The sequence below is a fragment of the Ochotona princeps genome, chromosome 6 (genome assembly GCF_030435755.1).
Source record: "Ochotona princeps isolate mOchPri1 chromosome 6, mOchPri1.hap1, whole genome shotgun sequence".
NCBI classification, from domain to species: domain Eukaryota; kingdom Metazoa; phylum Chordata; class Mammalia; order Lagomorpha; family Ochotonidae; genus Ochotona; species Ochotona princeps.
The window spans coordinates 69,741,071-69,764,181 of record NC_080837.1 but is presented as its reverse complement, the minus strand read 5'-3'; the positions used below and the strand labels follow the sequence as shown (position 1 = coordinate 69,764,181).

General features: G+C 41.3%; 1 protein-coding gene across 8 annotated transcripts in view; it reads left to right on the top strand.

Annotated features, from left to right (window-relative positions):
- The window catches only part of DDHD1 (DDHD domain containing 1), a 78,657-nt gene that overhangs the window by 44,323 nt on the left and 11,223 nt on the right, over positions 1-23,111 (top strand). For all 8 annotated transcript variants that reach the window (XM_004584831.3, XM_004584829.4, XM_012926903.3 and 5 more), the window contains 6 exons: positions 104-251; positions 7,929-8,035; positions 12,064-12,170; positions 16,047-16,309; positions 16,846-16,921; positions 21,339-21,488. In XM_004584831.3, coding sequence (XP_004584888.2) covers positions 104-251; positions 7,929-8,035; positions 12,064-12,170; positions 16,047-16,309; positions 16,846-16,921; positions 21,339-21,488 — 851 coding nt within the window. The remainder of the gene's footprint in view (positions 1-103; positions 252-7,928; positions 8,036-12,063; positions 12,171-16,046; positions 16,310-16,845; positions 16,922-21,338; positions 21,489-23,111) is intronic.

The following is a 23,111-nucleotide window of genomic DNA, read 5'->3' as shown; positions in this document are numbered from 1 at the left end:
GTTTCATAAGATTCATTTTATGTCTTTTTTCTTTAAGCATATTGTGAAAACACTAATGTTTTTCAGAATAGTTAGTAAAGTTAGGATCATAACTTTTCTATAGCATCAAGTAGTGGGACCAGACTTCATAGAGGTTATGTGGAGGAAGCCTCGTTGGAAGACAAGCCATCGCAGACTACCCATATTGTATTTGTTGTGCATGGCATTGGACAGAAAATGGACCAAGGAAGAATCATCAAAAACACAGCTATGTGAGTACTTGGATGAATATGTCCTACTGAGTATCCCTGCCTGGAGTGCGGGAGAGGTGAACAAACTGCACTCTGCCCCACTGTATGTTTCTTCTGGCCCAGCTACTCTAGTGTCAAGTTACAGACTAAATTTCAGGATCTGATTCATGTTTTCATACCTGGATGATGACGTTTGATGTTTAGTCCCCACAGTATGGAGAAGAGGAGGAATAAGAAGTCCTTTTTATTCTGATACATTAAGTTAATTTACATTAATGAGAGTTTGAAAGGAAGAAAAAGATACTCTTAAGATAACTCTTGTATTTTGCTTTTTGAACTTCAGGAATTCAGAAGACTACAGCGTTTATATGACTGTGAAAAGGTTAAAATTATTTAACCTTCTAGATAGCAACTTAATCTTTTCAGTTAGTTGCTACCAGAAGAAACTGAACTCTAAATTTAATGCATAATATAGATGCTTTCCTAACGCACTAGAGAGTTACATACTCCATTAACTTGTTTACACTTGGCTTTATCCTAAAAACTGTGTAAAGTGGTATTAAGGCATGCCAGGGTTGTGTGTTTCAAGAATGTGAAGGACTGTCGCTATGATGTGAACTTAACTTGTCCCCTCATCCCGCAAGATGCCCGGGTTGGATACTTGGGTCCCTGTGTTACACAGGTGGAGCTGAGGGAACCTGCAAGAGGCGGGGCCTAGTGGGAAGGTCTTTAAGTCACCAGCCCTCAAATGGGGAGAAAGCTATTTCTCATGGACCAGCCCAACCCAGTCTCTCTGGCTTCCTGCCTCACATGTGTTCATGATGTCTGTGTTCCCACCGCCGCAGTGACTGTAATATGACTATGGAAGCACTCCTCAGAACTCAGCCCATGCAGGCACTATGGCCTTGAACCTCCAAACCCGGGAGCTCAGTAAGCCTCTTCTTGAGGAAGTTAGCCTGCCTCAGTGCCGGAGTCCAACTCCAGCCGAGTTCGGAGCTCGGGAAGGGTGCGTGGAGTCGGCAACAAAGACAGACACAGACACTGTCACTTGGTGCGCTCTCACAACAGCTCAAGAAAAAGCTGTCGTTTTTATTTACTCAGACACCTCACAAGCTTCTACACAAGCAACTAATTGTTCTATTTTTTACTTCAAGACTAAGGAGGCATGTACAGACATTTGGTTATTCCATCTGTACTTCTGGGCTAAGCAGGTGCCCCTAAAGATAATTCTGCAAAATACTGTATTCATATTCTTCAAAGCAAGCCATTATTCATTCTTCAGTAGTAGCCATGGAATGACAGCCAGGACTCCAAAGCCAAAGCACATGCGATTACCTGCTAATCAGTAGTACATTCCTACCACATTTTATTTTCACAACTTATCTATCACTTAGTGGGAGAAACACATCAGAAGAGAAAAAACAAAGATCTAAGACAAAAAGTTTCAAACATTAAATCCCCCTACAGCTGCAGGCTCTACAACCTCATAAACAATCAAACAATAATCAAAAGTATATCTCTATGATGTTAATAAAATCACCCTATATTTCCTCTAGTTAAAAAATTATGAGAGCATGGGCTCGGCAGTGTGGCCTAGTGGCTAAGGTCCTCGCCTTGATCCCATATGGCTGCTGGTTCTAATCCCGGCAGCTCCACTTCCTCTCTATCTCTTCTCCTCTCAGTATATCTGACTTTGTAATAAAAATAAAATAAATCTTTAAAAAAAAAAATTATGAGAGCAGCTAAAACAGCTACATTTTCTATGCTCCAAAGAGTTGCAAGGACAGACTAACCTTTAAGGTCACAGTAATTATATTTTTTTGCCATAGCAGTTTCCACTCATACTCCCATCACTTCCATTAGTTTGTAAAATTCTTATTAAGCCGTTTCCCAGAAGGCATGCTATATGTCTGGGCCAGATTTCTGAGGCAATGGTTAAGTACCCAATAAGGTGTCCAAAAATGGCATGGGCTTAATTGTGCTCCTGTATGCAGTTAAAGGCCCACTCACCAAGACATTATCAATAATATTAACTCTCAAGCTCACATCGGTTGCAAAAGCCATCTCACAGGGGCAAACAACAATGCCTCAGTAGATTATAGAATTCTTAGTGGGGTGCTTGAGTGTCCATGCAACCAGGGGGTGAAACAGCGTCAAGGTGGTCAGAGAGACAACCGCTGGGCCTTACCAAACAGCTGGAAGCTCCCCCGGGCCCTGCCGAGCAGGGGAGCTGTTCTCTTCACACCTTTGTGTCATCCGTACCCACTGCATGGACCCCAGCACCTCGGATGTTTTGTTATAGGTGACACAAACTGATGAGATGAATCCAGCTGTGTTAAAAGGGTTATTGTTAAGGTTCTTTCACAAATATGGCTCTGAGTTAGCAGTAGTGCCGGTCAACTACAGCGAAATCTGGCCAATTACATATTTGTGATGTGAAGAGAACATGTGAATGACTATTGAGAACTACAGTTTATCTGATTCTTAGGCTTCAGGTAAATCAATTTTTTGAGACTTTGTAAAGCAGAAATTAATCCTAAACAACATTGTTGCTGTACTTAAAATACAGTATTGGGTTGTACTTCGCTTTTTATTTAATATTTAAAGGAGATTTATTTACTTATTTCAAGGGCAGAGTAGTAAAGGGAGAGAGCAAAGAACAGAGACAGACAAGGAGGAAACTATCTTCCGTCTGCTGGTCCACTCCCCAGATGGCCCCAGTGGCCAGGAGTGGTCCAGGCCCGAAGCTGGAAGCCTAGAGCTCCATCTAGCGGTGTGGGTGGCAGGAACCCCAGCAGTGGGACCATCTTCTGCCACTGCACCAGGAATGTTCACAGGGTGCTAGATAAGAAGAGAAGCTGCGCCTAGAATCCGCGTTCTGATACAAGAGTCCAGCGTTTCAGGCAGCTAGGCTCATTGCATTGAAGTACATGCCAGCCAGTGCATTCAACTATAAGCAACTTTAAAAAATCTAGTTTGTGGGACACTCCTAGATGAGTCAGATCCTTTCAATCTCTTCCCTTTAATCCAGATTGTACTTTGTACATTATTTCCCGTGGTTTTTATGTTCTGTACGATACAGATCTTTTCTCTTGCTGTCTAGGAACCTGAGAAATAGGTCACTGGCATATTCTCCCTGGAACCATTGGTAAATGAGAAGGTATCAGGATTATTTCTTTGGGTACATGTAGGAGAAAACCTAGCCCACAGTGAACATTTTATGAAAGTGAGAGGCGTTGTTGCCAAGCAAGTCATCAGAGTCCATAGTTCAGTTTCTCTGTTCTCTGCTCATTCAGTTTGGAGCAGTTGTATGATACCTCCTGTCTTTTTTTTAAATCAGTGGTATACGTCACTTTATATCCATTGAAACATGAAGTTGTTGTTCCTTTTCTCTCTCTCTCTCTCTCTCTCTCTTTTTTTTTTTTTTTACCATTCCCTACTACTCTGTACATTTCAGTAATTGGTATGTTGTAATCCAACTATCTGAATTGTTCCACATGGCCATGCAAGGGTGTAACTGGCCAACTTTGTCATAGTCCCACCTCAGAATGAGACGGAAGCTGGCTTGATCGTAACTGTGGGGGGTGGTAGATAAAATCAGGAGCTATTGTTGCAAGTAGAATGATGACTCCATAGTGCTTCAGAAACCGTGTGTGTGCTTTGTACGGTATGATTGCCGTAATCTATTCAGATTAATTTGATGGATAACTCACTCACATAGATTAGTAATTTATAGAAAAAGTTTTTACCTATAGATAGAAGAGGAAGCCAAAGGATGTCCTGTCTTGTTCATGCTTTCTCCTGTTTCTCAGTTTGCTGTCCAGCCTCGCCATCAGTCCCTCATGTACCCTTGTCAGTCTGGAGCCTACTGGCTTCATTTGGGAGACCAGCGTTGAAATGAACAAGGTAGATTAAGGAAATACACACACTGCTCAGCTGCAGCTTCTTTGGAAGTCAGACCCACCATGCTGGAAGTAGAGGTTTTCTCTTCTCCTGTATCTCTGTGAACCTGCTAGTGAGATCACATTAGTTTATTCCAGCCAAATATGTGTATTGTTCACATAGCTAGCATTATTATAGTTTACACCATTTACAGGCTACCAGAATTGATTTACTAGAAAGGATGAATGTAGTTCAGATAAAATTGAATTTACTTTTTTTGTGGAGTTTTATTGCAAGGAAAATCAGCATTGAAGTTAAGTATCTGATTTTAAATTTATAATTTTAGAAGAGAATAAGAAAATTTAATCATGATAGGTTAAGCGCATAAGTTTATTCCCTACAAAAACTTTACTAAAAATTATTGCAAAGAAATTTTAAAACCAAAAACTCCTACAGTCAAAATTGGAAAAAAAAGCAAAAAAAAAAAAAAAGATGAAAGTATGGAAAAGCATGCAGAAACCATGATAGATGTTAGTACAATTTTATATTTTGAGTAGGAAATACATTTCCCTGATTTACAAATCAAAATATACAAGTGAATAGAAACTTGCAGTTCTGTCTGTGTGTGGCAGGAACCCAGGTGCCTGGCCGTCATCACTGTGTGTCGCTGTGCACGTCAGCAGGAAGCTGGAATCAGTCAGCTGCGTGTGAGCCTCAGCTGTCTGATATAAGGTGCATGCATACTAAATGGCATTTTTTCTTAAGGATTTATTCACTTATGTGGAAGGCAGAGTTATGGGGCAGGGTGGGAGTGGGAAGACACAGAGAGAGATCTTCCATCTGCTGCTTTACTCTTCAAGTAGTCACAGCGGCCAGAGCTGGGCTGTCTGAATCCAGGAGCCAGTAATTTCTTAAGGATCTCCTCCCGCTTGGGTGCAAGGGCCCATGGACCTGGACCACCCTCTACTGCTTTCTCAGGCATATTAGCAGGGAGCTGGATCAGAAGTGGCAGCTGAGACTTGAACCGGCACCCATATGGAATGCTGGCGTTGCAGGACACATTGCCAGCCCTGCCAAGTGATTTCTTAATTGCTGTACCAAATGCCTACCCTTGTACCTTCAATTTTTTTTTTTTTTAGTTTAAAAATGTACTCTGGGGATTGTTGCTCATGGTATTTTTATTTCTACTCCTTCCCTTTTAAAGTTTTCTTCAAAGTTAATGGAAAAGTAAAATTTTAAGGATAAGTTTATCTTTGTGCAAAACATTTTTTTTGCTTTATGCATTTTTCCTAATGTGTGTTTTCTACGAACTCTGAAAGCCCCTCCGATGCATGGATTTGGAAAAGTTTTATAAACCAATATCAGTTGATCTTTTAATTCCATTTTCCATGAACTTTCTGTAGAAAGTGTGTAGGCATATGTTTGCACAAGTATATAATATATGCAAAATAGATATCACACATATTAAAGAGTTTATTTATTTGTTTATTTATTTATTATTGGAAAAACAGATTTACAGAGAGAAGGACAGAAAGGTTCCATCTGCTGTTTCACTCCATGTATGACCACAGCATCATATAGGAGCTAGAGCCGAGTCAATCCGATCTAAAGTCTCTTCCAGATCTCCTACATGGGTGTAGGGTCCACAGACTTTAGGCCATCCTCCACTTCTTTCCCAAGCCAAAAGCAAGGAGCTGAATGGGAAGTGTAGCAACCAGGGCACAAACCGGTACCCATATGGGATGCCAGAGCTCTTAGGTTGGGGATTAGCTGGTTGAGCCATCACACCAACCCCAGTAAGCATCTTTTTAAAACCAATTATTAGTTTGTTTGTTTCTAATTGAAAGAAGTTGCAAAGTTTTTGAGAGCTTTTTAATTGTATCTTAATTGGCTCTTGGCTGCTAGATACTACTTATTTTTTAAAAGATTTATTTTTATTGGAAAGTCAGATATGCAGAGAAGAGGAGAGACAGAGAAAGATCTTCCATCCAATGATTCACACCCCAAGTGAGCGCAACAGCCAGTGCTGAGCCAATCTGAAGCTAGGAGCCAGGAACTTCTTCCAGGTCTCCCATGCAGGTGCAGGGTCCCAAGGCTTTAGGCCATCTTCGACTGCTTTTTCAGGCCACAAGCAGGGAGCTGGTTGGGAAGTGGGGCTGCCAGAATTAGAACTGGTGCCCATAGGAGATCCTGGTGTGTTCAAGACAAGGACTTTAGCCACTGAGCCACCGCTCAGGGTCCATGCTATATACTATTTAAGCTCTTCCTTTCCTTTTTGAAATACAGAGGAAACAAATAAGCTCATAACAGGGCTTAATTGACTTTTTTATTTGAAAGGTGGAGCTACAGAGAAAGAGAAGGTGAGACAGAATCTTCCATCTGCTGGGCTAGTCCCAAGTCAGGAGTCCAGAGCCTCCTCCACATCTGCCACATGGGTGCAGGGGACCATTGGCCTGGGCCCTCCTCCACTGCACTCCCAGGCCATTGGAAGGGCACCGGATCGGAAGTGGAGCAGCGGCACTCGAACTGGTGCCCATATGGAATGCTGGCACCAAAGCCTGCTATGTCACAGTGTCGGCCCCGAATTCAGAATTTTTTTTTTATAATTTTATTCATTAATTTGAGATGCAAAGAGTTGGAAAACAAAGAAAGGAGAGATGAAAGATTGTGAGGGAGGAAAAGAGAAAGATAATGATGGGTACATTGTGGCTATGTCCTTAAATTTGCCTTACTGAAAAGTAGTATGTGTTAATAGCAGAATGATTAACACATTAACACAGGATGTTTGTATGTGGGAAAGACATGTCAAAGCTGTGGGATAGAAGGTTGGTATACACAAGTTGATTTGTGTAAATACTGGAAGGATGAAATTATTTACTATAACATCAAGAAGAAAAGCATATTTTAGGAATAAGTTTAACAACAGAAGTGTGTTCTTGGTATACTGAGACCTAGACTATGTAGTTGCAGGAATTTACTTAGATTTTTCTATCAGAAAACTTAATCTTGCCATGATGGTACAACTCCCAAACTGGTCTGTGCATCCTGCACAGGCTCTATGAAACTCCAACCTCCTTTCTGCAGAAATTTACAGGCTCTTTCTAAAATCTACGTGAAAATACAGAAAAGCCAAAATAACCTCGGTAAGGAATAAAGACAGGACTCAACATACCTTATAGCTGCAGCTCCAGCAGCCAGGATTGTGTGATGCTGCCCAACATGAGAGCTCAGTGAGTCAGTTCTGGGGTTCAGCTGATTGCAACAAAAATGCCAAGACAATTCAGTGTGGAGAGAACAGTCTTTAAGAGAGAAGAATGTCTGTTTAAGGGGATGGCTGAGAAGGCTTTGAGCGATCAGCTGTTGTGTGTGTGCACAGACCTACACAGGTACTGACACTAAAAGGGAAAACGTCATTTTGTGGAATCTAATTTTTTTAAATTAACATTGTTACATTTTATTATAGGGAAAATGAAAGATGAAATAAGATAGACTACGACTTGCTAATGTTTGCAGTTCAGTAATGACACTGTGAAACCCTTCTGTGTGTTAAAACTTTTTACTTAAAATTACATATAATGTGAAATCTTAGAATATCTGAAATCATAGGTGACAAATTGAGGACTTTAAAATGAGGTGTCCTTATATTGCAAACTTGCTTAGTGTGGCAGTAATTGAAATTGGGATAAAGTTATGAACAAATAGAAATGTTATGAATAAACATTTTATACAGTATACATACATATGTGAAGTTGTGAAGTTACTCAAAGTTTTGTTATTTTGTTTTCTGTTTTTTTATTTTTTGTGGTTTTTTGATAGGATGAGAGAGGCTGCAAGAAAAATAGAAGAAAGGCATTTTTCCAACCATGCAACTCATGTGGAATTTCTGCCTGTTGAGTGGCGGTCAAAACTTACTCTTGATGGAGGTATATTTTGATTAAAAATTGAATGATATATAGTCACTGGCAAACTCCCAAAGTAAATATGAAAACCTTTAAAAGATGCTTGTGCTCACTGGGAACACCACACAGTCTTTGTAGTTGAGTTGTCCAGAGGTATACTGATGCTTTGCTATAAATTATTTAATAAAATCCACTTATTTTTAAGATCACATCATTTAGACCACCGCGTGGATTTCACAGATAGCCCTGTTTGCACCTACTCCCTTTGCAGGGCAGTTGAGGTGTATGTGGAAAAGAACATGGTGTTTCTTGTAGCTTTTTACATTAAACTAGTTCATCAGAATCTTGAAAGCATTGGTTGTCCATAGTTATGTGTTAGCTTCTGCTCTCTTCTGATTAATTTTTATCCCCTGTATTTGGAAGATAAAGTTTCAGGGTTTTGTTTTCTTTTGTTGTTGCTGTTCCTGCATTCCCCAAGCTGGTGGATTAGAATGTTGCCTAGAAAATTTGTGCAATATATTGGTCTAAATAAAATCATTTTAGTTCCTTTCTGTAAAAGACTGTCAGCCAAAATAGGTATCTCTGCATAAACTTGTACTCACCGAATATTAAAACCATGAAATGGAATGTTCAGGATGATGACCTGTACCATCAGAGCTGTAATGCCGCTCTTACGCTCTGCTCTGCCTTTCCCATGCAGTATCTCACCTGTTTCATTTCTGTATTTTACTGATAAAGAAAGCGAAACTGAGTAAAAGGTGAATTTAACTAAAAGAGGCAGACAGACTCTAGGTTTCTATGTTCTGTATGGCATCACCATTGTACAAAACTGCCTCCCTGAGGATTCCCTGAAGATTCTCCCAGATCTGTGACTCTGTCTCCCAACACCAGGGAGAGTCATTTACAGCTGACCAAACCAAAATGGATTAGAGGTTAGAGAGTCTGTAAAGATGCTGAGGACAGAGATGAGATCTCAGCAGCAACAGTGCATGTGTACAAGTTATACCTCAGAAACAAAGCTTTGGAATTTTTTTCCATTTATCCAGATGAAGTTTTAGGATTCGTATGACTGTTGACATTATCATTAACATTTAGTACAACTCTGTAAATTCTGGTTGGTTTAAACTCCAGGGGTAACTTCAGAGGAGTTACACTGAATGAATAAAGCCAATCTTCACAGAAAGGTTATATGATTTATGTTTCCATTGGTGCAACATCCTGGGAAAGGCAAAACCGCAGAGTGGCTGCTAGGGCTTAACGGAAGAGAAGAGGGCTTGCGTTCTCGAAGAGGCTGCTGGGATAGAACAGTTTCGTGTCCTTGTGATGGCAGCTATGTAAAATTCACCTACACACTGAAATTCAGAGTCAGATTTACTGTATTTCAATTTTAAAATCATAAAAGGGTGTTTACTTATAGCACACAGCAGTAATATTCATTGGTAGTAAAAAAAAACTCAGAATATTTCCTTTAAATCAGAAATAAGCTAAAGATACCACTTTTTAAAAATATTTTATTTTATTTAGATTTATTTGAAAGGCAGAGTGACAGAGAGGGAGGCAGAGAAGAGAGATCTTCAATCTGCTGGTTTACTCCCCAAATGGCTGAAGGAGCCAGGGCTGGGCTAGGCTGAAGCCAGGAGCCAGCAGCTCCCACCAGGTATCCTACCTGACTTGAGCCCTCAATTCCCAGGCATATGAGCAATTGGATCAGAAGGGAATTGACTCCAGCTCACACGCCAGTAATGATCACTGTAGCAGCTAAGCCTCATCGCCACAGCTCCAGCCTCAAAGTGTCCCACATTCCACTTAAAGTCATAGATATGGGGTGAGATAAAAAAGCAATAGTTGTAAGGAATCAAAACCATATATTTTGATTTGCAAGTCATGTGATTGATTACTTAGGATAAACAAAAGAAACATCGAAATTTTGTTGCAATTTGTCAAGGTTATGTAATTTGCATATAAAAATAATAGCATTTCTTTACACCAACAAGTGACATCAAAACTGTATGATTCCAAGAAGTGAATCTAACAAAAGGTGTTTATTTAGAGTAGGACTGTTTACAGATATTAAACTTAGTTTTCATAGATTTCTTTTTTTCTTAAGATTTATTTATTTTTATTACAAAGTCAGATATACACAGAGGAGAGACAGACAGGAAGATTTCCTGTCTGATGGTTTACTCCCCAAGTGACTGCAATGGCTGGAGCTGCACGAATCCGAAGCCAGGAGCCAGGAACTTCTTCCAGGTCTTCCACACGGGTATAGGGTCCCAGGGCTTTGGGCTGTCCTCGACTGCTTTCCCAGGCCACAGGCAGGAAGTTGGATGGGAAGTGGAGCTGCTGGGATTAGAACTGGTGTCCATATGGGATCCTGGCACGTTCAAGACGAGGACTTTAGCTGCTGAGTCACCGCGCAGGGCCCAGTTTTTGTAGATTTCGTGACTTTATATTCCGGAAAAAATAATTCCTTACAACTGATTTATAGACTCCATGACATTCCAATCAAAAATATCTATAACTTTTTAATGAAACTTGACAAGTTCTAAAATGATTGTAGACAAGCAAATCTGAAAATAGCCAAGATGTAGAACAGATGCGGGAAGGAAGGGGAGACACATTCTTATTTTGTTACAGCAGGTTAGTATTGGCACAAGGACGAGCAAATAGACCTGTGTACCAAATTGGAGACCCTAGCCAGGCTTGTGTGTAATTTGAAAACCTGATACTTGTTAGAGCTTACCACGATTTCTCACTGCTGAAAAGTCAGCCTGATCACAAACGGTGCTTGGTGAAAAATGGTATCTACCTCTACATGGAACATAATACATGAAAATCAAGATGATTTTAGGAAAAACAAAAATGAAATACTGGAGTATTCTTATGACTTCATTGCAGGGAAAGAATACTAATATAAAAATACAACTTCCATGGGGCTGACATTGTGGCATAGCAAGTACAAGTGCCACCTTCAACTCCAGCTTCCCGTTTGGGTGCTAGTTCATGACCCAGCTGCTGGTCTGGGAGAAGTGACTGACACGGCTCAAGTGTTTGCCCCCACCACCCACATGGGAGCGCCAGCTGAAGCCCCTTGGCTTTGGCTGTGACTGTCGCAGCTAACTGACAAATACCCCAGCAGATGGAAGATCTCTGTCCCTCTTTCTCTGTAACTGTTACTTTCAAATAAAGACATAAATATTTTTTATAAGTACAGCAGTAAAGTAACATAGATAGATTTGATTAGATTGAAATGAAGATCTTCTCTTTGTTGGTTGTGACTTTTCAATCTTGATAGTTCACAGTCGAACTAGAAAAAGATGTTAGAACAGGGCAACAGATATAACTACCCTAAACTTGACATCCAGAGTAAAGAACAGGAAACTTAAATGAAAAGTGTGCACACACACACACGAAATGTATATCGCAAAGACATGGACATTTTAAAAAACCACAATGAAGTATCAATCTCAACCATCAGGCAGAATTGAACCAAGTGTTGGGGATAGATTGCTGTAAGGATTCTCATTCACTCCTGCTGTGAATACTTTGGAAGATGACGTGACATTGTGAAGTGCGCATGTGCCCTATGACACTGCAGTAAACACTTGTAGGTACCCATACCGTTAAAACTCTTACCCTTATGTACCTGCAACTCCAGGCATCTCACATAGATGCTTCAAGACCTAATGTGCATAGATCTAAAAGGGGGAAAAAATGAAAAGAGAAATGGAGGACAGAGTGTGGTGTGTCTTTTGACTCTTGTTCCAGAATAGTTGGCCTGGTTTTGCTCTGGGGCCCCCAGAGTAGCATGCCAAACCCAGCACTATTCTGAGATGTTACACATTGACAACGGTCCTCATTCTTTAATGCTTTGCTTGTTTTCATTTCTACGTTTGTCTTTTGCTAATTTTTCTTAACAATGGTTTACAAGAAGGAAAGATCTGCTAATGCCAAAACTTGTCTTGGCTCTTTGGCTTATATTATACAGTGTTGGTTTTAGCTTATAATGTACAAAGACAAGTAAGTTTAATGTTGTTTTGTTGTTTCTGTAGACACCGTTGATTCCATTACCCCTGACAAAGTGCGAGGGTTAAGGGACATGCTGAACAGCAGTGCGATGGACATAATGTATTACACCAGCCCACTGTATAGAGATGAAGTGAGTATCATGGTGATCTTTGCATGCTCTTGTATCTCTAATAGTGTTTTGATCATTTTCAAATTAGCCAGTGATTTTTAAGAAGTTTATGTTGCCAAATATTTTCTGAGCATATTTGACACATTTTCACTTGCATAAACCAAAAAATAACTTGGATTTGGAAAAGGCGGTAACAGTATTTATTATATTTGTTTTATTTGGTGCATTATGTGTTTGGAGTACAGTATAATTTCTGTATACAATCAATATGCAGTTATCAAACCATGATGTCTGCTTTTGCCTGCTTAAATATTGAGGTATTTCTATCTCCTTAAATATGTAATATCATTTCTTGGGTTAGGAACTTTAAGATTCCTCCCTTCTATCTCTTTTCGTTATTGATTTAAGATATGTTATTGGCGAGTCAGAGTTCCAAACAGAGAGGTGTGTCTCACCTGCTGTTTTACTTCCCAAATGGCCTCAAGAGCCAGAGCTGGGCCAGGTCAAAACCAGGAACCCAAAACTACAGTCTGGTCTCCCATGTGGGTGGCAGGGGCTCAAGGCCCTGAGCCGTCAGCTTCTGCTTTCCCACACACGTTAGGAAAGCGCTTGTCCAGAAATGGAGCAGCAAGACTTGAAGTGTTGCTCATATTGGAATGTCAGAATTGCAGGCACCTGTGTAACTCACTGTGCCAAAATGCCAGGCCCACTTCTAGCTCTTTTTAAAATGTGTGATAAATTGTTCATCACTGTCATCACCCTGCCACACTGTAGAGCTCACTCAGGACTTCATTCTTTTTTATAGCTGAATAATACCCGTTCGTATATATTTGCCACATTTCCTTTATTCATCCATCAGTCAGTGAACACCTCAGTTGTTCCATATCTTGGCTATTGTAAACAGTGCAGAGTATGCAGTTATCTGTTTGGTAAACTGGTATTTATTTCCTTTGGATGTTGACCCAATAATGTGATACCAGGTTCATAAGATACTTCTATTTTTAGTTTTCTGAAGAATTGCCATACTTTTTTCCATAATGACTCCTTGTGTTCCCATCAGTAATGTGCAAGAGTTCTTCCCTCTGCATCCTCGCCAGCATTTGTTACCTTTTTCTTTTCAATTATAGCCTTGAATTTGAAGAAGTGTAAAAAGGAATAAAAAGTTCTATCCTACATGCCAGTTCTATAAACTGATTGGAAGGGGAAGTGATTCAGAGAAAAGATGCACATGCCTGGGTCTTGTTAGCCTGTAAGAGGAGGGCAACTTGAGGTCAGGGAGACAAAGGAAGCAGAAGCCAGTGTCTGGCACATCCCCATGGAGGAAGGAGATGCCATGTTCACACAGCTCACAGATTTGACAACGTGGGAAACAGCTGCCTCTGCTAAAAGTAAGGAGCAACTTCAGTGAGTCTTACGTTGCTGCAAGAACTAGTGTTCTGGGCCTGAATTCTAACCAACAGGAAGGCCCGGTGGTGAAGATGAATACATCACAATCCTTTGCATTGTGTGGTGGGCATTGTTAAATGTTTCCTGAAGGCTAGAAAATCTAAACCAAATTTTGGCAATAAACCAATGAGGGAGAAAATTAGGAAGAGGAGGCTGGCAGCATGTTAGTGTATGAGGAGGGTGGAATTCATACTTTTAATTTCCTTTTCCATACCCTCATAGACATACCCACATATATTTGGTTGGGAATACCTCTTAGAAGATAGCCTGAATGTTCTAGAATAAATTGTGCTGAGCTATGTCCCTGAAGAGTAACAGTAAGGTTTCATTAGTAACAACACAAATGAAAACAGGTGTAGTTTCCAGTGCAAAGCTCTATTGGCTACCGATGGCTGGGAAGGCCACTGTTTTCTTGCTTTGCTCTCATGTCTGCAGAGATAATTATCATCAGAATGGAACTGAATGAAACAGTCAGTTGCAAGAGGAGCAATGACTGTAATAAAGGAGAGAACAGCCGGTGCTTTACTTTAGTCTTCTGACCTTGGTGAATTTTACAGAACTTGTGGCTGAGGTTTCTCAGCAGTCTGAAACAGAGTTTGCTCAGCATCTTTGAACTAGCACTCTAAGTGCCTCCCATTGGTACAGGCAAAAACATCGGGACAGAGAGGCTAGGTCCGTGGTGGGAACTACCCTTTCTAAAAGGTGCATTTATGTGCATTTGCCACCAAGCCAGGAATTCTGAACTTGTCATCTGCAGGCCAGCAGCATCCTCCTCTCCTGGAAACAGAGATGCACATTCCCAGGCCTCGTCTCAGACTTTCTGAGTACGAAAGTCTGGGACGGGCCTAGCATCTGTGTTTCACACACCCTACAAGTGGCTCTGGGGTGTGTGGACGTGTGTGTATGTTGAAAGTTAGAGAAAGCTCACACTGAAGTGTGGGGCTCTGATTTGCTGCAGGAAATAGTTGCAATGTCCAGTTTAAGTAAAGCTGACTTTGCTCCCTGAAGGAAAGGGAGCTGTCATCCTTCCTCACACTGCCACCTCATCTTATCCTCTTCTTCCCGGGATGCTTCTGTTTCGTCAGACATGCCCCATGGTCTTAATGACTTAAGCTAGACCTCAATATTACATTCATTAAGCTCTGAGATATCAGCAGAATGGACATCACCCTTTAATCTGTACTCCTGTTGGCTAACCCCAGCCAGCCACAAAGTGCTCAGATCATTTCCAGCTTGTCAGCTGGTAAAGAATGCTTAGCACAAGCTGATGGAGACTAGGTGTCAAGATAACACAATTGGTAGTGGGAGCACCAGAGAATAAATATTTGCCTGACAGAACAATGGCTGTTATGTAAGAAGTACCAAAAGGAGGCACCAGTGTAATGTAGCGGGCTAAGCCACCGTCTGTGACACCATTTCAAGTCCCTGCCGCTCCACATCTGAACCAACTCCCTGCTGATGCACCTGAGAAAGCAGCAGAGGATGGCCCAAGTGCCTGGACCCTGCTCTCCTGTGGGAGGCCCAGGTGAAGTTCCATAACCCTAGCTTTGGCCTGCCCTGGCCCAGACCAGGCTGCTGCAGCCATTTGGGAAGTGAATCAGCAGATACATCTGTTTCTGTCTAATTCTGCCTTTCAGGTAAATAAAATAACATCTTTGAAAAAAACCTGAGAAATTGAATATCTAATAGGAAATTTGTTATCAAATAGAAGCAAGGAAATAAGAAGATAAGACAAGACTGCCTTAGAACTTGGACCCTGCTATGGGCTTGGATAATAAGAGGACTTTACTCCGTATTTTAGGAGTATCTGTTAAACTTAATGTCAAAGTAGTCTCACAGAGAAAAATTACGACACTTGTCACATTATCAACGTAAAAACTTAAAAAAAATTCCTTGCTTTCCATCCATAGAAATTAACTTCTTACTCATAGCTGTTATCAATTTAGTGGCAATTTTAAAATTTCAAATAGATCAATTGTTTTTTCTTCATTCATGTGATTTTACCATAGTAATCTAAATACATAATAATATGTTATATGTACTTATTAGCATAAATACATGTGTATTTTTTAAAAATTACCATAACTGAAAACCTTGTATACAAAAATGTAGAATTGCATATCAGTAAGTTGCAGTGAATAAGAAATTTCCAGGAGTCTTTGGAAATCTAATTGGAAACTACATGTAAACTTTTTACTGTGAAACTGCTAGCTCATTTTGTTAGTTTAAGGACTGTGTGTTCAACCTGCATTTTTTAGTGTGGTATGGACTCAAATATATATGCTTCACTTCATTCCCACAGGTTTTAAAACACCAGAGTTTACCTCGGTATACACTAGATATATTTGTTCAGTGATTACCACTTTTCTTTCCTAATGTATCTGAGTATAGAAATAAAGTTATAGCTCTCAGGGTAACGCTAATATGACAATATTTTCTTATTTCAAACAGCTAGTTAAAGGCCTTCAGCAAGAGCTCAATCGATTATATTCCCTTTTCTGTTCTCGGAATCCAGACTTTGAAGAAAAAGGGGGTAAAGTCTCAATAGTGTCCCATTCCTTGGGATGTGTAATCACTTATGATATAATGACTGGCTGGAATCCAGTTCGACTTTATGAACAGTTGATTCAGAAGGAAGAAGAGCTGCCTGAGGAGCGATGGATGAGCTATGAGGAAAGAAATCTTCTTGATGAACTCTATATAACAAAACGACGGTAAAATATCTTGACCTTTGAAGAGAATGTAAAGTGTCTTTATGGAATTGCTGAAAGCTAGTAACAGGACCAGTTAACAAGCCCGTGTCACACTTCAGTGTCTGATCAACTCCTGTCCCCACTTCGACTCCAACTTACTGCTCCTGCACACGCTGTGAACCAGGGTGATAGGTGAAGTAATTCAACTCCTGCCTCAAGGAATTTCTCAGACCCAAGTGGGAGATCTCAGTTAAGTTCCCAGCTCCCAGCTTGTAGAAGTGAAGCAGCCGATGGGAGCTCTCTCTTTGTTAGCTTCTCAAATAGATAATTTTTTAAAAAAATAAAACCAGTTGCTAACACTTCTTATGAGGGGTGCAGATGATTTTTGTAATTATAGATTTTTACATGTGGTACGGCAACTACATCTGTTTAATACTGGTGATAAGGAAAATGTGAGGAATTAATAATAGGTTGCCATTTGCTTTTTTATGCATTAGTAAATGTCAAGTTGATGGAACTGTAAATGTGTATGTATATAACCTCCTACCACTTCCTAGGCTGAGAGAAATAGAAGAACGGCTCCATGGACTGAAGGCATCATCTGTGTCACAAGCACCTGCCTTAAAATTTAAGGTGAGGAGAGAGTGATCAGAGTTTTTAAACATCATTTGAGCCATGGCTTTAAGATTCAGTTACTGTTCTTTCACATGAATGCTGGTTAAACACATACTGTGTGTTTGACACGCGGGACTTAGGGTGAGGGCTGGAGGAGAGCAGGAATGGTTGGAAAGTTGCGACGGACAGCTTGTCAGGAATCTGGCACGTGAGACGGCCCAGTTGGAAGTAGAGCAGAGGCAAAGGGAACCCCAAGGTGGCACCGAGGTGTCAGTGCTGTTGAAAGGGACACATCTTGACCTAAGTGGCAGTTGACTTCCTGTCAGTAGTAAATCAGTTCTTCATCCTCAGTTCCTATTGAGTATATGCTCATATCTAGTCTACTTTTGTTGCATTTTCTTAAAAGGTGTTTTGTCACAAAATTTTACCACACGGTTCAAGATGTACAAGGAGTGTGGTCCTTGGAGTCCTCTTTCCTGTCATTATTATGAGTATAATTTATGCTAGACATACCAAATTGATATGGTAGAAAATTAAATACCTCTGTTTCTGTTTTGAATTTTCTAATGTAGGCTTGGGTATTACACAGTAAGTATATTGGGATCTTGAAATTCCGTATATACAGTGTAATTAGGTATCCTGAAGCATAATCATGCATAATTTAATGAGTTGGTAAATTGTCATATAATTAGGGAAAAAGAAACAAAAATGTGAAGTTTAGATACGAATATCTGATGGAACTGATAAATTAATGCTTAGGAGTGCAGGGTTCTAAAGAAACTGTAAGTCGTCTCTTGCTTGTTGATGAGAAGCTGGGTTTGCATTTGGTGTGGATGGTAGACACCTAGCCTGGCAGTTCAGGGGCCTGTGTCCCGTGCGGCAGTGCCTGCACTCACACCCACACTCTCCTGAGAGTCAGCAGGTGGCGGCTCAGCCTCGGGGCCCCCCCATTCTGTGCGTCCTACCCCTCCCCTCCTGCAGCTCAGCCTCGGGGCCCCCCCATTCTGTTCGTCCTACCCCTCCCCTCCTGCAGCTCAGCCTCGGGGCCCCCATTCTGTGCGTCCTACCCCTCCCCTCCTGCAGCTCAGCCTCGGGGTCCCCCCATTCTGTCCGTCCTACCCCTCCCCTCCTGCAGCTCAGCCTCGGGGCCCCCCCATTCTGTGCGTCCTACCCCTCCCCTCCTGCAGCTCAGCCTCGGGGTCCCCCCATTCTGTGCGTCCTACCCCTCCCCTCCTGCAGCTCAGCCTCGGGGCCCCCCCATTCTGTTCGTCCTACCCCTCCCCTCCTGCAGCTCAGCCTCGGGGGCCCCCATTCTGTGCGTCCTACCCCTCCCCTCCTGCAGCTCAGCCTCGGGGCCCCCATTCTGTCCGTCCTACCCCTCCCCTCCTGCAGCTCAGCCTCGGGGGCCCCCCATTCTGTCCGTCCTGCCCCTCCCCTCCTTCTCCTTCCTGTCCCATTCTCTTCTTCCCTCTCCTGTTCTCTTCTTTTCCCCTCCCTACCTCCCCTCTCCTCTGCTTCTGTCTCTTCGCTCCTCTCTTTACCTTTCAAGTAAATTAAAAATTAACTTTGGAAAAGGTAAAAGAATATTGACAGACATTGGTATAGAAAACAGGAAACTTCTGCCTTGATCGTGTGGCTTTCCCACCAACTTGCTACGTAACACAATCACTGTTTCGGAGTCCATTATTTGTTCATTTCTGACTGACAGACTAAATGTCTAAAGCCCTGTTTGACCTTTTAAAATGTTAGATGTAAATACCATTAAAGCAGTCGTCATCGTTATTGGAGAGATAATCATTCCTTTGTGTATTTGTCTATCAAGCTGCAATCTCATCATGAATGAAGTTGTTTATTCCAAGAATAAAACTATTTAGCAGATATTAATGAAGTGCCTAATCAGTGAATGCATAAAGCATTTTCCTAGGACTGTGTGTGTGCATGCACACAAGTGTGTGCACACTTAAGCAGAAAAAATTTAAGTAATTTTCAACCTTCTTTCCTCATTTAATGGGAGAAATGGCCTTGTTCCTTTTAAAAAATAGTATTTTCACAAGTTAATTTCCCTTACCATCAGGCATGTTGAAATCACCCAGCCCTTTCAAAACTTTGTCTCAAACCTGCTTTAACTTAGAGGTACCAACTTAAATGCATATGTATTTTTTCATTTTGGAGAAGAAAATGCAGTCGAGTCTTGTGGGGAAGGAAGGGCGGTCAAGGTGGAGAAAGTGCAAGGACATTGTTAGATTACAGTCCAAGGACATTGTTAGATTACAGTCCAGGGACATTGTTAGATTACAGTCCAGGGACATTGTTAGATTACAGTCCAGGGACATTGTTAGATAACAGTCCAAGGACATTGTTAGATAACAGTCCAGGGACATTGTTAGATAACAGTCCAAGGACATTGTTAGATTACAGTCCAGGGACATTGTTAGATTACAGTCCAGGGACATTGTTAGATTACAGTCCAGGGACGTTGTTAGATTACAGTCCAGGGACATTGTTAGATTACAGTCCAAGGGGCAGGTGATGAGGTAGAGAGTTAGGCTCGATGGTTAAAGTGACTTACTGATGTTGTGTCCAGGATGTTATTCACTAAAACAGGAAAAATGAGATATAGGATAGATTTAGGAGAGAATATTGCAAAATTCTATCAGTAATCCAATACTATGGACTGCTGTGGTCTTTTTTTTAAGACTCTCAGCTTCTCCCAGCCTCTGTGGTACCACTCTCTGCAGGGCCTTTTCGCTCCGCACAGCCCCTCTGTGGTGCTCCTCCTCCACCTGCTGAGTAAGTGCAGACATTCCTTAGCTTTGTAGGAAACCCACCTCTCATTTTTTTTTTTAAAGATTTTATTTTTTATTACAGCCAGATATATAGAGAGGAGGAGAGACAGAGAGGAAGATCCTCCATCCCATGATTCACTCCCCAAGTGAGCCGCAACGGGCCGATGCGTGCCGATCCGATGCTGGGAACCTGGAACCTCTTCCGGGTCTCCCACGCGGGTGCAGTGTCCCAAGGCTTTGGGCCGTCCTCAACTGCTTTCCCAGGCCACAAGCAGGGAGCTGGATGGGAAGTGGAGCTGCCGGGATTAGAACCGGCGCCCATATGGGATCCCGGGGCTTTCAAGGCGAGGACTTTAGCCGCTAGGCCACGCCGCCGGGCCCACCCACCTCTCATTTTAAGGACCTGTCAGGCAACTTACTCCTTTGGTTCTACATGTCATTTTTATCATAGATTTGGATCATGACATCTCTGATTCTGTGTCTCATACCCTAGATTTTCAGGTACATGCTAGAGATACTAGAAACTTACTATGAATAAAAAAGGATTTGGGTGTTTTCATCTTTACCAGCCAGCACAAATGATCTGTATGTTGTAGCCTCCAAGTTGGAACTGATTGTTCCTTTCTTCCCTGCCTTACAGCACTTTTCCCCTTTGTTGCTCATGTGTTTTTGTTCATGGAAGCTCTGTTCCAGTGGTCCTTGTTGGCCTATGTGTGTCCCAGCAGCCAGCCTGTGGCTTCATGCAGCAGAGCAGTTTCATAAATCTTTGACTAGGGTACAGAATCCCTTGCACAATGAAATGGCCTTCATTCCCCTTCTCTTCTTTCTTTTTCAACTTACATTCAGTTTAACGATAATGAGGTTCTTCTGGCACTTAGTCATTTCTAACTAGAATGATTAAAGGTAGGTACCTAGTTACCAAGTGATAAAAATACTGTCTTGACAAAATCATTAAGAAGAGACAAATACACTTGGAGATGATACTGTCATTTGTGTTTTATAATATATGTTAAGGAAAAATCCTATTTTTTTTTTTTTTAAATAACAGCCCAAGTAAGCATTTGGCACAGCAGTTAAGACAGCACTTGGGATGCCCTTGCTCCCTGCTGAAGTGCCTGGTTCAAGTCCCAGCTACTCTGCTTCTGATCCAGTTTCCTGCTAATGCTCACCCAGGGAAGCAGCTCCTGGCAAATCCAAACTGAATCTCAGGTTCTTGGCTTTGGACAGTGCTGGCTGTTGCAGGCAGTTAGAGTGAACCAGTGGATGGAAGATCTATCTCTGCCTCTCTGTCTTCCAAATAAATTAGTTTGTAAAGGTGATTTGGCACTGTGGTACATAAGCCTCACTGCTGGTGCAGAGGTGTCTCATATGGGCTGGGCTCTACTCCCAGTTGTTCCCAGCTCGGAAGATGACTTGGATCCCTAACCCGTGGGGAGACACAGAAGAGGCTCCTTGCTTCTGGCTTTGGACTGGCCATTGCAGCCGTTTAGGGAGTGAACCAGCAAATGGAAGATCTCTCTCCTCTGTCTCTAACTTTGCCTTTCAAATGAAAATAAATCCTTAAAAAAATTATAAAAAGAGTTATTTGAAGTAATTTTATTAACAAATGTTTTCAAAAAGTGACCTGACAAGAATTTTATTATTTTTAGGTTGAGAATTTCTTTTGCATGGGATCCCCATTAGCGGTTTTTTTAGCACTGCGTGGCATCCGCCCAGGAAACACTGGAAGTCAAGACCACATTTTGCCTAGAGAAATTTGTAACCGGTTACTAAACATCTTTCATCCCACAGATCCAGTGGTGAGTTGCAATAATGAAGCCTTTTTTCTCAATATTCGGTTGTTCCCTAAAAAAATCTCTAAGAAACCTTATAAGGTACTGTGAAATTATTTCAAAGAGTTCATTTGTCTGATCATCTTTGTGAAGTTTGTATTTTTAAAACATTTGTGTTTAGGTGAATTTAAGGCTCATGAAAAAAAAAATAACTGGGGTGGGCACTGTGGTCCTGCACACTAAGTTCCTTCCTGTAACATCAGCGTCCCATATCAGAATGCTGGTTCGAAGCCATGCTGCTCTTCTTCCAATCCAGTTCCTTGCTAACGCACCTGGGAGGCAGTGGACAATGGCTCAAGTACTTGAGTTTCTGCCACCCAGGTGAGAGACACAGATGGAGTTCCTGACTGCTGGCTCAGCCCTAGCTGGTCACAGCCATTTGGGAAGTAAATCTGCAGATGAGGGATTCTGTATCTATCTGTTGTCTCTCTCTCTGTCTCTCTGGCACTCTGCCTTTCAAAGTAAAAAAAGCAAATCTTTTTTAAAAATAAAATGCCTTGCAAAAAAATCTGTTTATGCTATAGGAACATAACGACAGAGCCTGACATGGAAGCCTCGTGTCTAAAGTCCTCACCTTGCATGCACCAGGATTCCATGTGGGCTCCGGTTCTGGTCCTGACTGCTCCATTTCCCATCCAACTCCCTGCTTGTGGCCTGGTAAAGCAGTGGAAGACGACACAAAGCCTTGGGAACCTGCATCCACATGGGAGACCCGGAAGAAACTCCTGGCTCTGGTTTCAGTTGCCTCAGCTCTGGCCATTGCAGACACTTGGAGAGTGAACCAGCGGTTGGAAGATCTTTCTGTTTCTCCTTCTCTCTGTAAATCTGACTTTTCAATAAAAAGAAATAAGCTTTTAAAAAAAAAAGGAACGTACCGTAATAAGTTATCGCTGGGAGTTAATACAAAAGAGAGCAATTTGTTGGGCTGCTTGGCCACTTGCAGTGTCAGTAACCTAGCAACCATAGATAGACCTTAAAGTCCTGCTTTCAATACATTCCTCTAAAGCACGTTGCAATAATGAGGCGTGTTTGCTAAATCCTCTCAAAGTGAAAATATTCAAATGCTCTATATTAAACGTGGAAAGGTGGAACCCCTTATTTTAGCTGAATAGAGTTATTTTTAAAAAGTCAACATTATCCATTCTCTTGGGCTTGTACTGCAATAATTTTTTTCTTTTCATATAAGCCCTCCAGGTATCTTACATTCTGATAAATAATGTGATGCCAAGTAAGATTTTTAGACAAGAAAAACACTTCCTTAAATCCATTTAGGGACAAAATGAAGTATGACTAATGCTAATGCAAGCTATGTTAAATAACATTCAGTCTCTGTAAAAGAGCTTTATATAGCTGCATGAAGGACTTTAAAGGTTGTTTGGTAGCAAATAAGTATAATATTGAGTCAGCACTAGAATTTTAGAAAATCTCTTGTATTTATGAAATAAACTTACCTGGTAGCTAAATTAAATTCAGATATGGAATAAACCATCTTGACTAAATCACTTCTGGGAGTCTATGATGCAGAAAATGTTTTTTTTCTTCATAGAGTTATTAGGATTAGGTGTAATATAAAAACACCCAGCTAGGCAA